The 17,157-nt window shown below is 35.0% G+C and overlaps 2 protein-coding genes across 2 annotated transcripts in view; both read left to right on the top strand.

Annotated features, from left to right (window-relative positions):
• The window catches only part of LOC144250687 (trypsin V-B-like), a 28,823-nt gene extending 16,887 nt beyond the window's left edge, over positions 1–11,936 (top strand). The window contains exon 6 of the mRNA XM_077793642.1: positions 11,670–11,936. Coding sequence (XP_077649768.1) covers positions 11,670–11,936 — 267 coding nt within the window. The remainder of the gene's footprint in view (positions 1–11,669) is intronic.
• Positions 11,937–11,985: 49 nt separating this feature from the next.
• On the top strand, positions 11,986–13,362 carry Nap1l2 (nucleosome assembly protein 1 like 2). The gene has a single exon (XM_026379678.2). The coding sequence runs from the start codon at positions 11,986–11,988 to the stop codon at positions 13,360–13,362; it is 1,377 nt and encodes a 458-aa protein (XP_026235463.1).
• The last annotated feature ends 3,795 nt before the right edge of the window (positions 13,363–17,157 follow it).

The following is a 17,157-nucleotide window of genomic DNA, read 5'->3' as shown; positions in this document are numbered from 1 at the left end:
CAGTACCAAGTGGAGGTGACCCCTAGGAAACCATAATTACATGTAAGTCAGTGACTTAACCAGCTAAAAGAGACTCAATGGTTATATCCCGCAGAGAATCTATAATCTACAGAATTAGTTCAGGAAAAATTACTAAGAAAATAAGTAACATCAAGAAAAAAAAAACAATAAAGGCTGGAAGTGTGGCTCAGTGGTAGAGTGCTTGCTTGACTTGTGTGAGACCCTAGGTACAATCCTCAGCACCACAAAAAGAATAAAAAAGAAAAGAAAAAATAACAAGAGTAAAAATAAAACAATGACTAGAAGTCGTCCTATGTTAGATAATATCAATCAATTTTAACATGTCCAGTCTTTAACAAAAAATTAAGAAACATGCAAAGAAACCTGGAAGTATGCCACATATACAGAAAAATATTCACTTAACAGAAAATGTCCCTGAGGGAATTCAGATGTTGGATATAATAATTATTTCAGATCAGCTATATAAACGTGGTCAAAGTACTAAAAAACTATGTTTAAATAATTAAAGGAAAATATCTTACTAATTATAATATACCAATAAATGTCCTGATACCACTTTAAAAGAACAAAGAAGAAATTCTGGAGTTGGGAATTTCAACAAGCAAAATGAAAGATTTACTACAGGAGTTTTAATAGATATGAACTGGTAGAAGAAAAAAATCATCAGTGAACTGGGGGATAGATCAATTGAGTTATCTAGCCTGAGGAACAGAAAAAAGGCATAAAGAAAAATGAACAAAGCTTCCATGGCATACCATAAAATGTCCCAAAATGTCCATAAAAGTTGGAGGAAGAAAAAGACACAGAAAAGTACTTGAAGAAATAATGGCTGAAAAGTTCTTCAATTTAGTGAGAATCCATTAATCCACAAATCCATGTGGTTAACAAATTCCAACTTGAACAATCTCAAAAGAATCCTAACGATCCATACTTTTATCAGAGTCAAACTGCAAAAGGCAGTGACAGAGGAGAATCTTAAGGGCAGCAAGTGAAAAAGAACTCATTGGAGGCTAGAGAAGAAAAAAGGAAAAGAAGGGGGGGTGTCTGATGAAAATCAAGGGAGATTAGTAGAGGAAAGGGACTAGGGGAGGAAGAAGAGGAGGAAAAGGTGAAAAACTGAGGAGGGATACTGGCCAAATCAATTTGTTTATTGTGTGGATGTACTATATACATAACAGAAACCACACCATTATATTCAATTATAATGTACCAATAAAAATATGGAAAAATGAAAAAGATTTATCATATAAAAGGAATTACCAAAGCATTGACAACTTATTTCTCATGAGAATCCTTGAGGGCCATGAGGCAATGAAATAATACATTTAAGTACTAAAAGAAAAAGATTATCCACTAAGAATTTTATGTTCAAAAAAATTATTCTACAAAAACAAAGGAGAGGGCTGTGGCTGTGGCTCAGTGGCGCTTGCCTTACACGTATGAGGCACTGGGTTTGATCTTCAGCACCACATAAAAATAAATAAGGCCAGGGGTTGTGGCTCAAGTGGTACAGTGATTGCCCAGCACACAGCACCACATAAAAATAAACGTTGTTTTTTTTTTTTTTTTTTTTTTTTTTTTTTTTTTTTTGAGAGAGAGAGAGAGAGAGAGAGAGAGAGAGAGAGAGAGAATATATTTTTTTTTTTTTGTAGATGGACACAACACAATGCCTTTATTTTTATGTGGTGCTGAGAATCGAATCTGGGTCATGCCCGTGCTAGGTGAGCGCTTTACCGCTGAGCCACAATCCCAGCCCAAAAAATATATTTTTTAAAAAAATAAATAAATAAAATAAAGGCATGCTGTCCATGTACAACTACAAAAAAATTAAAAAACAAAAACAAAAACAAAGGAGAAACTAAGACACTGCCAGGTAAGCAAAAACTGATAAACACTAAAAAGGAGACATTCAGCTTGAAAAGAAACGTCACTAGAGGCTAATTCAAATCCTCAAGAACAAATAAAGATTACAAGGAAAAATAACTACATAGGTAAATATAAAAGACAGTATGAATGTATTTTTGTAATACTTTTCCTATCTGAAATAGAAAAAGGAAATAATAAAGATTAGAAGAGATAAAATAGAGGTTAGAATAACAATAGAGAAAAAATCCTTGAAACCAAAATTTGATCAACAAAACTGACATATTTAGATATACTGACCAATGAAAAAGAGAAGACTCTACTAAAATTACAAATGAAAAGGGTGATGTTGTTAACAATTTTACAGAAATAAAAAGGATTATAGATAAAATTATGAATATCTGCATGCTAACAAAATGTATAACTTGAATGAAATGGGGAAAATTCCTAGACACACCAAACTGAATCATGTAGAAATATTAAATATGAAGATAACTATAACTCAAAGGGAGAATGAATAAATAATAAAAACCTTCTAGAACAGAAAATTCCAATTATCAGATGACTTCACTGGTGAATTCTATAAAATATTTAAAGAATTAACACCATTTTGCAAAAAATTGTACTAAAACATTGAAGATAAAGGTACTTCTTAACTCATTCGAGGAGTCCAGCATTACCACTATACTAAAACTGGAAAAAAACAAAACCAAAATTAAATATCAGTGTTGCCTATAAATTTTGAGACAAAAATCCTTTACCAATTATGATATGCTCTGACAGCAGCAATGACAGAAAACTTATAGCAATAAACATAGTACAAAAGAAAAGATCTCAAATTATCAACCTAACTTTACAACTCAAGAAACTAGAAAAAGAATAACTAAACTCAAACCACTAGATTGAAATAACAAAGACTAAGCCAGATATAATCAAAATAGCTTTTTTTTTAAAAAAATAGAGAACATTAACAAAACCAAAACTTAGTTCTTAGAAAAGATTAACAAAATTGTTAAACCTTTAACTAAATTTACAAAGAAAAAAGAAAAGAGTCAAATTAGTAAAATCATTTAAAAATGGAGACATTAATACCAATTCTGCAGAAATGAGCATGATTATAAGAATGTGCCATGAACAAATGTACACCAACACATGATAACTTTGATGAAATGGACTAAGCACAAGGAACATAAAACATGCCATGACTGGCACATGAAGAAATAAAAAGCCTGAATAGGTCTACAGCTCATAATGAGATTGAATTGGCAATCAAAAATTTTGTGATGAATAAAAACCCTTAAAACTGATGGTTTCACTGATGAATTCTTCCCAACATTCATATTTTGTTTTGTTTGCAATACTGGGGATCAAACCCAGGGCCTTGTACATGCTAAACCACTCAGCCACAACCCCATCCCAGACTCTATAAAATATTAAAAAAAGAATTAATAATACCCCTTCTCAAATTCTGTTGAAAAATTTAAGATGAAAGAACATTTCCTAACTCATTTTATGAGGCCAGGATAGCCCTGATACCAAAGCCAGTAAAGACAATGCAAAAATAGAAAGCTATAGCCTAGTATTATTTATGAACAATGATATAAAAGCCTTAGCAAAATATCAGCAAACTTAATTCAGCAACATATTCAAAGGTATATGATTCATGACCAAGTGAGATTTATTTCTGAAATTAAAAGATGGTCAACATAAGGAAATCAATCAATGTAATATATCATATTAACAGAATACAGAGAAAATCCTCACATGTTCATCTTAATTAATGCAGAAAAGATATTTGACAAAATCCAATATTTATTCATGATACAAAAAAAACACTTAACAAACTAAGAATAGAAGGAAATTACCACAACATAATAAAAACACAAGCAGAAAATCCACAGTTAACACCATGCCCAATGGTGAAAGATTGAAAATTTTCCTTGAAGATAAGAAATAAAGCAGTGATGCTCACTTTCCACTTCAACATAGTTACAGGCAGTTCTACCTGGAACACTTAGGCAAGAAACATGAATAAAAGTCATCCATACTGGAAAGAAGTAAAATTAATTCATATTCACAGATGATATGCTTTTAGATTTAGAAGAAATATTTCACAAAAAACTGTTAGAACTAATAAATGAATTCAGTACAGTAGTGAAAAATAAAATTAGCAAACAAAAATCAGCTACATTTCTATATACTAACAGTGGGAAATACTAAAGGGAAATTAAGAAGAGCATTCTATGTATAATAGCATCAAATATAATAAAATTGGGGTTAATTTAACCAAGGTGAGAGAAATGTACAATGTAAACTTCAAAATACTGCTGAAATTTAAAAAGACAAACCACATGTCACAAATTCTTGATGGTAAAATTTAATATTGTTAAGATGTCAATACTAAAAGCAATCTGCAGGTTCAATGCAATCATATTAAAATCACAATAATGTTTTTGCATAAATAAACAAATTCTTAAATTCATATGGAACTACAAAATATCCCAAATAGCCAAAGCAATCTTCAGCAAGAACAAAACTGGAGTCATTACATGCCTTCATTTCAAAATATGTTACAAAGATACAGTATTCGAAACACAATGGTACTGGAAAAAAATAAATAAAAAAGAAGAGAAAAAAAGAAAATAAAAAGAATCACAGAAATAAACACATTTACATACAGTCAACTGATCTTTGACAAGGAAACAAAAAAATACAATGGAAAAAAGATGGTCTCTTCAATAAATGATGTTGGGAAAACTGAATATCCACATGTAAAAGAGTGAAATTGGGCCATTATCTCACACCACCACCACCAAAAAAAAAAAAAAAAAGCTCAAAATGGATTAAAGGCTTAAAGAACCAGAAACTTAAAACTCCTAGAAAAAATATAGAGAAAAATCTTTGAACTTGACAATGATTTCCCGGACATACACCAAAGGTACAAGAAGCAAAAACAAGAATAGGTGAGTGGGATTATGTCAAACTAAAAAAAGCTTTTGCAAAGCAAAACAACTAAGAAAATTAAAGGGAAACCAATAGAATTGGAGAAAATATTTGCAAGCCAGAGCTCCTATAACACAACCATGCCTATACGCAAAAAAATACTCTATTAAAAATGGGCAAAGGAATTAAATAGACATTACTCCACAGAATATATACAAATAGTTAATAGACATAAAAGTGCCCAACATGCATAATAATCAGGGAGATGCAAATCAAAAGATGCTAAGATAATTTTTATTTTAAAAAGATAACAAATGTTGGCAAATATAAGAAGGAACCCTTGTACACTGTTGGTGTGAATTTAAATTAGTGCAGACATTATGGAAAACAGCATGGAGAGTCCATAAAACTTCAAAACCATGGCTGAGAGCATAGCTCAGAAATAGAGTGCTTGCCTAGCATGTGTTAGGCATTTTATTTTAATCAGTTGTTTTGCTGTTGTGATGAAAAGATCTGACAAGAACAATTTTAGAGGATGAAAAGTTTACTTGGTGCTTAGTGTTTTATAGGTCTTAGATGGCCAACTCCATTGCTCTGGGCCCAAAGTGAGGCAGGACATCATCTCAGAAGAGTATGATGGATGAAAGCAGCTCAGGACATAACAACCAGGAAGCTGAGACAGCACCCTTTCCATTCATGAGGGATGAAATATAGGCTCCAATGGCACTCCCCCAATGACCCACCTCCTCCAGGCACAACCTACATGCCTAAATCACCACTCAGTTAATCCCTATCAGGGGATTAACACACCAATTGGGTTAAGGCTCTCATCATCCAATCATTTCACCTCTAATCCTTCTTGCATTCTCTCACATATGAGCTTTTGGGGGACACCTCATTCCCAGTACCACACACACACACACACACACACACACACACACACACACACACACAAATATAAAATTAGCAAACTACAGCTACAATATTCTCCAACAATCTCACTTCTAGATATATCTGTAAAGGCATTGAAAACCGGATCTCCCTCCCACCCCTGCTGCTCCTCCTTTGCCTGTCCCACCTGCCACTGTTGCTGCTTTGGCTGCAGCTTCACCCAGAAGCCAGTTTCCCGGCTGTCTCACTGGGGAACCAAAGAGACACTGGCATGACTGACTGATTGACCTCCTGTACCAGAGAAGCTGTGTTCAGCCAAACCAGATAGACTGGGTACCTGAGACCAAGTCTTGGTTATACCTCTTGCTTTCCTCCTTTCTATTCACTGACCACTGGTAAGCCTCACAGCTCTCTTTTGGCTACCCCACAGCCACAGCCCATTCCTAGAGACAAGGGGAAATCAATGAAAGCACTTTGAGTTAAAGACTATTAAGAAAACATGAAGGAAATTCTGGTTCTGCAAGGAATAGAACACAAGTGAAAAGTCAATTTTCTGTGGAAGATGAAGTTCTGAGAAATATTGCTGGAGAGGGAAGGCTGGCAGTAAAATAGGCCCCCTGGACAGGAGCATGAGATATATGCATGAGAGAAATGTGACAAAAAATGAGCTGGATGAAAAACCTGACAAACTGTAGGCTGAAAATGACACAAGGCCTTCAAGTTGAAATTCTGCTTTGGCAGCAAATCTCTAAGTGGAAACTCATCCAGATGAGGAAGTGGTGACACCAACAGCTTCATAGATCCAGACACCTCATTAACTGAATTACCATAGTGTTTGAAGCACAGGAAAAAAATCCAAAAAGGTATAGTTTTCAGTGAGCATTTAAATCAAGAAGAATAATTTTACCAACCAGGTAGACATCCTCAAGAATGTTACTGAAGAAAAGAGGAGCAGGTGATAGAATTCTATTGAGAAAGGAAAATCAAAGGATTTACAAAGCAGAAGCATGTCCAGTTTGTTGCAATATAAAAGGGATGAACTTCAGTAAAGGGAGGAGTTTATTGAGAAACATGGGTTAGCTATAATCCTCAATGACAACACTTCTAATGGATATGGATCACACACCAGTGGTTGGAACCATTAGTATTGTGTCTCAGTGAACTACCAAAGTCTTGGATTCAGTCGGAGAAGGGCTGCTTTTTTTCAAAGGGAAAGCTATGAAAACTTGATGGAGAAAAGGAAGAGCTACTATCATTGCTTAGAAAACTGATGCTGCAGTTTGAGAAGGAACAAGAGAAGTGCTATGCCATCATTCTTGGAGCACTTTTCCTGTTCTTTCTCTACGTATGAGAAAGTCTTTAATGCCTTAGGTTAGGTGGAGTGTTCTTAATTATGACACTAAATATGATCCATTAAAAATGAAAAATCGTATCTTATCAAATTTCAAAGCTTTTATACTTCAGAAACACCATGTTAGTAGGTGTTAAAAGACATGCAACAAACTGGTGGAAAGTACTGCAAAACATATTTCATAAAGACATATTTAGCACATACTTAGAATTCTCACACTTCAATCATGAAAAGATAAGCCAGTTTAAAACTAAACAAAAGATGTGAAGACACCATACCAAAATATGTATGAATAGCTAAAAAGCATATGAAAAGATGGTCATTAGGGAAATGCAAATTAAACCACAATGGAAAAGCATTTCATACACACTAGAATGGCTAAAATTAAAAAGACTTGCACACAAAAGTTTATTGCAACATAATTCATACTAACTAAATTTGGCAATAGCCTATATGTATATCAACTGATGAAAAATTAAACATAATGTGCTATATCCATATAGTTAAATATTAATCAAAATTAAAAAGGAACCCACTATGGAGATATGCTGTGACGTAGGTAAATCTCAAAGACCTTTATTCTCTAAATAAAAGAAACTGGGTGTACAAGACTGTACATTGTGTGATTGCATTTATATGAAATACCCAGAAAAGGCAAAGTTGTGAAGACAGAAAGTAGATTAGTGGTGCTCATAGCAGGAGTTAAGAGCTGCAATGGAAATTAAGAGTAACTGTTCATGAAAGATGATAGTGGGACAATAGATTCTAAGACTAATTTATGGTCATGAATGTACAGTTTGCTAAATATTAAAAATCCTAGATTTGTACACTTGATAAGGGTGTATTACATGTGACACAATATATGTTTCAGTAGAGTTATTTTAAAAATAAATAAATGTGACATAACATTGTACATGCCTTTTGAGTGTATGCCTAAATGTGAAATTGCTAGGTCCTAGGGGAGGCCTGTGTTTAGATTTAGTAGATTCTGCCAAACAGTTTCCAAAGTTTTTTTTAATTGATTTTTTTAAAAAAATAAATGACAGTGGAATGCATTACAATTCTTATTACACATATACAGCACAATTTTTCATATCTCTGGTTGTATATAAAGTATGTTGACATCAATTTGTGTCTTCATACATGTACTTTGGATAATGATGTCCATCACATTCCATCATCTTGCTACTACCCTGCCCCCTCCCATTCCCTCCCTCCCTCTACCCGATCTAGAATTCATCTATTCCTCCCATGCTCCCCCTCCCTATTCCACTATGAGTCAGCCTCCTTATATCAGAGAAAACAATCCGCATTTGTTTTGGGAGATTTGCTAACTTCACTTAACATTATCTTCACCAACGCCATCCATTTACCTGTAAATGCCATGATTTTATTCTCTTTTATTGCTGAGTAAAATTACATTGTGTATATATGCCATATTTTTTAAATCCATTCATCCACTGAAGGGCATCCAAAGTTTTAATAACAATTTTTTGTTCAACATCTATGCATCCTAATTTCTCTACATCTTTGCCATAATTTAGAACTGTTAGACTTTTAAATTTTAGCCATTGACAATGATTTTATATGTTAATCACTTACCAGTTTTGCATATATATTACTATATACATAGTTTGCTTAGTTCTCATTTTATTTATTATTTATATCTGTGTTGGTTTTTATCTCAATGTTTTTATTATGGTAAATTATACATAAGATAAAATTTACCATTTCAACTATTTTTAGGTTTGCATTTCATGGACATTGAAGTATGTTGTGACCCATCATCATCATCTATCTCCAGAATGTTTTCATTTTCTTGAACTGAAATTCTCTACCCACCAAACAGTAACTTTCATTCCCTCTCTGCCCCTATACTCTGGCAACCATGATTCTACTTTCTGTCTCTATGAATCTGACTAACCTAGGAAACTGACCTAAGTGTAATCATATGATATTTGCTCTTCTGAATCTGGCTTATTTCACTTAGCATAATGTTTTCAAGGTTCCTCTATGTCATACCATATGTCAGAATTTAATTCCTTTTTAAGGATAAGTAGTATTCCACTGCACAGGGCACATGAATGCATGTACACACACACACACACACACACACACACACACACACAATTTGCCCAGTCATCTATCACTGGACATTTGGGCTGTTTCTAATTGTTGGCTATTGTGATGCTGCTATGAATGTGGGTGTCAAATATCTGTTTGAGACCCTGCTTTCAAATTTTTGGATATTCAACCAATTCATGTTGAATTATATGGTAATTCTATGTTTAATATCTCAAAGAACTGCCATACTGCTTTCCACTATTCACATTATTACAGCACTTCCACTTTCTGCATTTTTAAAAGCTATGGATATGATATGAAATAGTATTTCATTGTGGTTTTTATTTTCGTTTTCTCATTAGTGATATTGATCATTCTTGCATATCCTTATTGGCCACTTGTTTCTTTTTAGAGAAATCTCTATTCAGGACCTTAGTCCATTTTTAAGTTGCTTTTGTAGTTTCTTGATTATTGATTTATAGCTCTTTATATATTTTAGATATTGATCTTCTGTTACACACATGATTTGCAAATATTTTCTCCCATGTTGTGTACAAGACCACACATTGTGTGATTGGATTTATATGAAATACCCAGAAAAGGCAAAGTTGTGATAGTAATGTCCTTTGATGTCTGTTGATAGTAATGTCCTTTGACAACAAAAATTTTAATTTTGAAGAAGTTCAAATTATCTTTGTTGTTGTTGTTGTCGTTGCCTATGCTTTGGTGTCATATCTTTTTGTTTTATGTAATGAAACACATCATTCCCCTTGTGGTTTCTATGGTTACATGTATGACCCTGAGGGCTCATCAGTCTTTTTTTTATTAATAAGAACATTAATAGATGATTAAAACTTTTCATCAGTCTTAAAATTAAGATACTTTCTCTTTGTCCTTTATAGTAGTTTAGTTTTACTACGTAACATATTTAAGTAACAATGAATTTTATTTTAAAATCACATTCTTGGAGAGTATTTAAGGACATTGGGATATGGTAATAAGAAAAAGTTTATAAACTAGTCTATCTAGTTTTATTTTTTAAAACCTTCAGCCTAAACACAAACATATGTATAAACAAATTAAAAAGAAAAGGTCCACATTGGTATTCTAAGGGTTGTGAGATTACTAGTGTTGTACCCTAAAAATGTCCTCATTTTGCAAATTTTCTAAAATGAACATATCTTTATTATCAGAAAATTACAGGGAATGTTGCAACTATAAAACCAGAAAAGGGAATATTTTAATGGGTGAGGCTATAACCACAGAACTAGCAGACTAAGCAATAAGCCTAAAAATTGAATTTTATAAATACTGTAATGTTATGCAGTACACAGAAATATAATAAGTAAAAAACAATGTGATTATAAACTGACAGAATCTGGAAATAAATAAAATATATAAGTAGTGTTCATCTCTGATAGGAATACAACCCAAAGTATTATTTAAATCTGAAAAATAATAGACACTTAAAAATTTAAAGCATGTTCAAATAATAAATAGTCAGCAGGGAAAATTTTCACAAAATGAACACCACCAATGATTCCTACGTAGAGGAAACTTTTAGTTACTGCGCATTATACCATCTTATGAATGAATAATCTATATCTCTTCAATGCCAAGATTAAGATTATTTTCCACTAACTTGAAAATGTCAAAAAAGTGATTTTTTAAAAAAAATATTACTTCACATTTTGGCTTTTCCTTTTAAAATTCTCAATGGCTTTTAAAGCAAGATCAAGAAAGAGGAAGTAAAATGTCAGTTTAGTACTGGGATTAGTGATAAACCAGGCAATGGTAAACTTAAATCTTGTGTGTCCACTAGTCATGTAGATGGATACACTACACTGACTCTTTATCAAAGGATCTTCACCTTCATCTGTATCTCACCTCCTCCTTCTCCCCCTCCCCACCCCGCAGAAAATATAAAATAATTTTCCGATTTAAAAATCATACAGCTTCTGGAAAATACAGAATATTGAATATTTAAGTCACTGGTGGTTACAGCATCCAAAGTCCAACAATGTTAATTTTTGGTATTTTTAAACCTCCTAGGGTCTCTTTGTAAGTTCCTCTACCACGCACCTCTTCCGTCCTCAGAGCTCCAGGCTAAAATCAAAGGGATGGCTTTAGGAGGAATGTGTGCCTTGCCTTCTCCAGTTCTGACATTTTTGTTATTGTTTTCTCTAAGCGCTTTTGAAATTATAAAATATAATAGCCAAAAGCTGAATGAATAAACTAATGAACATTGGGTTTCCAGAAAACTCCGTGGAGAAATGGGTTTGAGGATGACTGGAAATTGGATGAATCAGCCATATTAGTGAACCTGGGAAGGTAAGAGGAGTTGGAAACATGATAGATCTAATAATTTACTGGCTCAGGGTTTGTCAATCACTACATCCCGACAAATAAGATTAGAGCAGAGTTGTGGGAGGGGAGAGGGTGACGCAGCAAGCTGTATGCACCAAGAAAATTTAGCCAAGAGACAGCTGCGTAATCATATTGCGGCACCGTTTTTATTTCTTTTTTCTTGCTGCAGCAGCTGCTTGCGGAATACGTCTCCTCACTGCGGCTCTCTGCAGTCTCTGGCCCGCTCCTTCAGGACCGGTCACTGCAACCATCGCCACCCTCTGCAACCCAGCCCAGGCTGCCCCTGCTTCAGTCCGGCTCTCCAAACCTGAGCACCGCCTTTTATCCAGCCAGCGCCCACTGTCGCTCCCGCAGTTCGGCCACCACAGCTCATTCCATCTCTGCCCAGGCCACAGCCGCTTCTGACATTTTGGTGAGTCTTTTCCCAAGGAGGTGAGATCTAATCTCGTTGATAGCCACCTTAGGCGTGTCCGGTCCTTTGAAAAATGGCCGAGTCCGCCGACTACAAGGATCTGTCAGGATCCAGTCCAGAAGAGGCTGACAGTAAGATAATAATGGAGGCACCTGGGGAACCTCAGGAGTGCGGTGAAGATGCTGCCGCTGGGCCTGGAGATCAGGGGGAGCGTGGTGAAGAAGCCGCTGCCGGGCTTGGCGTAGAAGGGGGAAAAGGTGAAGAGGCTGCTGCAGGATCCGGGAAAGACGGGGAGAAAGACACTGAGGAGAACCCAGACCCAGATCGTCCAAAAGGGCTCATCGGTTATCTTTTAGATACAGACTTTGTTGAAAGTCTACCTGTGAAAGTTAAGTACCGAGTGTTAGCCCTTAAAAAGCTCCAAACTAGAGCCGCCAATTTAGAATCCAAATTCATGAGGGAATTTCATGACATTGAAAGAAAGTTTGCTGAAATGTATCAACCCTTACTGGAAAAAAGACGACAGATCATCAATGCTATCTATGAACCTACAGAAGAGGAATGTGAATATAAACCAGACTGTGAGGACTATGATGAAGAAGACATGGAGGATGAGGAAGATGTGCATGATAATGAGGAAGGCATGGTACATGAGTATGGTGATGAGGATGATGGTTATGATGACTATTATTATGATTATGCCATTGAGGAAGAGGAAGAGGAGGAAGCAGATGATGACACTGAGGCTACTGGAGAAGAGAATAAAGAAGAGGATCCTAAGGGAATTCCAGATTTTTGGCTGACTGTTCTAAAAAACGTGGAAGCACTCACTCCTTTGATTAAGAAATATGATGAGCCTATTCTGAAGCTCCTGACAGATATTAAAGTGAAGCTTTCTGATCCTGGTGAGCCTCTCAGTTTCACACTAGAATTTCACTTCAAGCCCAATGAATATTTCAAAAATGAACTGTTGACAAAGACCTATGTGCTGAAGTCAAGGCTAGCATATTATGATCCCCATCCTTATAGGGGAACTGCAATTGAGTATTCCACAGGCTGTGAGATTGATTGGAATGAAGGAAAGAATGTCACTTTGAGAACCGTCAAGAAGAAGCAGAAACATCGGATCTGGGGAACAATACGAACTGTGACTGAAAGTTTTCCCAAGGATTCATTCTTCAATTTCTTTTCTCCTCATGGAATCAGCTTAAATGGAGGGGATAGGAATGATGATTTTTTACTTGGTCACAATTTACGTACTTACATAATTCCAAGATCAGTATTATTTTTCTCAGGTGATGCACTTGAATCTCAGCAAGAGGGGGTAGTTAGGGAAGTTAATGATGCAATTTATGACAAAATTATTTATGATAATTGGATGGCTGCAATTGAGGAGGTTAAAGCCTGTTGCAAAAATCTTGAGGCATTAGTAGAAGACATTGATCGTTAAAGCAGGGTATATATGGCCATGAAATCACATGCCCTAGAGCTACTTACTCAAGATATAAGAAATTACAATTTTGTGGTCTGTATTTTTCTTGTAGTGTCAGTTAAAACATATGTCTCAGAAATATAAAAAAGGTCAAATAGTAATTAATTTGACATTGCATTTTAATAGTAGAATGTTTTCAAGACATGTAGACTGTGGTAAATGATTTAAAACATTAATATAGTGTTGTGTAGTTTAATCCTTCTGAAGCCCTTTTGTCATGTAACCATGAGACTGTGAATATTATCTGAAATGCTAAATAAGATCAATATTTGTTTGGAAAGAAAATCTTGGGAACAAACCCAAGGGTTTTTGCTGCTGTTGTGTTTTGTATTTTTGTTTTCTTAGTCCTCTAGCTAGTGGATTTAATTTTGTTGTGACTGCTTCATTTTGCAGTAGAAATAAAATAGAATTTAAAACTTGAATGCTTAAGAAGAGGCCTGCATATGGTTAAGAATTTCAAGCAAAACCACATTTATTGTTAGTAGCAGCTTGTGCATAGGCTCTTGAATATGTGACTGTGATAAATAATGAAACTTAGTTGTATTGGTATTACTGTTTATCAGTAAAGTGTTAGTCACAGTATTTTCAGAAGTTTGCCAGTATTGTTCTGTGTAATTGTGTAAACCATGATCCCTTTTCCTATAGTATATTGAATCATTCAAAGTGATAACTTTACCATTTCAAAAATATATTTCATGTTCCTTCCCTGCAAAATAAAATGAATAAAAATTTCAGGGTGTTTAGAAATTTATTTTTTATTATAAAAGTAATATGTTCATTAGAAGACATTTGAAAAATAAAAATATACATCAATTAAAACCAGAAGTAATATACCTACTTTATCAAAGGTAAGTACAGTTAATGTTTTGATATATTTTCTGCATGCAGTACATTTACCAACAGTATACTAAAATGTGCAAAGAAAGTATGACTTTTTGTTACTTATAACTGATCTAATTTTAATTTTAATTCTATCTCCACTCCACAGGCTTGCAGGAAAACAAAAACCTCAATTTTAATCCAGTAAATTTATTATTATTTAATAATTTAAATATTCTTTATAAATAACAGGATCCCCTGTGTTAGTCTATATTTCATATTTCTTATCTATCCTTTCACAAAGTCATCTGGATGTGCAGAACATACATTATTATATCACTGGGATGCAGTACTGTGGACAATGGGATGTGGTTGGTCAGACCTTGTCCCAGAGCTGAATTTCTCTTTTTCATACATGGCAACTCAGAGGCTTGGTTTCTCTCTTTGGCAAACTCTGTGATCCCATCCTTATAGGGGAACTGCAACTGAATATTCCACAGGATATGAGATTGAAAGTCACATTTATCCCCCTACAATAAGAGAAAATTTCTTGGTCCCTAACATACCACATAGGAGCAGAAAGTGTCTGGGGAATGCTAACTGTCTTGTTATTACTGCCTATCTAGTCTTTCATCCCATATGGGTATGATGTAATATCACAGAATTATAAAGCAAGTGGAAATAAAGCTCCTCTGCTTGTGACTTAATTCTTACACTATTGAACATGCCTCCTTTTTTGGATTTTGGCCAAGAGGGTTAGGTTTATAATACTGCCACTTTTTTTCCCCATTCTCTACTATTAGCTGAGGAGGAAAGTATGAACCTATTCTTTCCTCTTCCTGTTTGGACAAAACACTCCTCTAATGTCAAATCCTTCTCCCAGGGATGATGGCAGATATTTACTTGCTTTTCTTTGGGGGTAGAAATAGTTGACAGATTATAGGAAATAGGCAACTATTATAAAGGAACCTAAATAGGAGATACTGCCATTGTTAACCTGGTAAATACAGACATTCTCACATGTTTCACCATCATTAGTCTTGACCTCTGAAATTCCTGACTCCTTCCAAACTCCTCCCACACACAAAGTTGGGGCCACTTTTAACTGTGGCTACTGTTATTGTACATAAAAAAATTAGAACATGGGTGTATCTCTTTAGTGGGCTTGTTTTTATGTGCTTAGACAAAAGTAGGTGGCTTTGTCTCATTTTGTTATAATCCCAGAGTAACCTTGCCTGAACTCAGTGTTCTTTGAAGAGGTTTATATCCAATAGGAAAATAGCATGGCCTAGCTCTGAGTGCCAGGCCAGCTTTCTGATGTCAGGATTGTTTTTTTCTTTCTCTTTTGTCTCAGGGGAAAAATTTGAGGCTCTCTTTGCTCCAATAGCTTGAGATTGGAGGGAGGCTCATTTGATTTAGATTTAAACTAATGTAAGGGTTCTTTAAAGCTTGAGGGTAGGCCACCAGCTTCAGTCCACATACCAGACAGCCCAATGTTGGGGTTTAGGAGCCAAGAGTGACACAAATAGAAAATAAAAATTACATGTCATCCACAGATATATGACAGATTTGATTTTTTAGCACACAGATATATGCAACATGAACCTATTTTAAAGCAGAAAATCTTTTAAAAATTAAGAGGGCTGGGCCTGCAGCTCAGTGGTGGAGCACTTGCCTTGCGTGTATGAGGCACTGAGTTCAATCCTCAGCACCACATAAAAAATAAATTAATAAATTAAATAAAGGTATTGTGTCCATTTACAACCTAAAAATATTTTTTAAAAAAGAGAGCAACTTTACATGAAGCACCTCTCTGAAATATATTTTCTTTATTTGACAATATAGCTTTTTAATGTAAAAAAGAATGTTCAAAATGAAACAATCTCTGCTATTTAAACCCCTCATTAATGATCCATTTGTTGATTTATTCTTAGTGCATTTTAAAGATAGTAAAAACTCTTGAGGTCACGTAGATCCAATTTCCCCTCACCCTGCTCATTCACACACCTCCACATTATCACTGCTCTCTGCATGTGTGTCTATTGTGTGTGCGTGTGGGGAGATGGACTATGAAGAGGGAGTGAATGAGAAAGGGCAGGTGGTCACAATCCCAGCTCTTCTAAAAAATTCTCTGTGTGCCTATGTTCTGAGAATGAGAGGTGAGCAGAGAAGAGGTTGAATCCTTCCTCAAGGCCCACTTGCCCTAGTGTAAGTCCAATAAATATTTGGCTTTAGAGCCCAAGGGTGTGAGTATATGGGGGCAGGTGGGTTTATGCATGCAATAATCAAAAGGAATGAGTGAATCATCATTCTGGCCCAAGGTACTTTATGAAGCCATGTTCTATGTGTAAGGGTGAGAACAAAGGAAATTTTGGTGGAGGCATACAGGGGTCAGGTTCCTTAAGTTGCTTTCAGTAGGTCAGGAGTAAGTGTAAGTCGCCCACACTGAAGTCCAAGTGGTCTCCTCTAAGGGCCAAAGTGACTATACACTACACAAAGTGTATGGAAAGACAGAGAGCAGGGTACAAAGAGGTTCCTAACTTGATTAGCATCTGACAGATATCCTGGGAAACAAACAAGTGGATGGTGAGAGAAGAATACTAGAAATGGACAATGTAAAAGATTTTGTATCCTTTAAAAAGAATAAGTATCCTTATGGTTAATGAAATATAATGGCATCATGGGCCTGGGACAGATTTGGATCTCAGGTGTACATAAACATAGGTAAGTATAAGTATACAAGAAGTGGTGCATATAATGGGAATGTTAACTAGTTTTGACACCTACTGAACACTTACATGTCAATTCTAATGCAGGTGTATTTGGAAGAAGAATATATAATACGCTAATTATCTACTTATATTTCACTACTTCTGTAAAATAGAGAAGGCATTTGTTAATTTAAACCTTATACCAAAGGCTCTACATCCCCAT

Source organism: Urocitellus parryii, chromosome X (genome assembly GCF_045843805.1).
Source record: "Urocitellus parryii isolate mUroPar1 chromosome X, mUroPar1.hap1, whole genome shotgun sequence".
NCBI lineage: Eukaryota > Metazoa > Chordata > Mammalia > Rodentia > Sciuridae > Urocitellus > Urocitellus parryii.
This window is presented reverse-complemented; position numbering and strand designations above follow the sequence as displayed.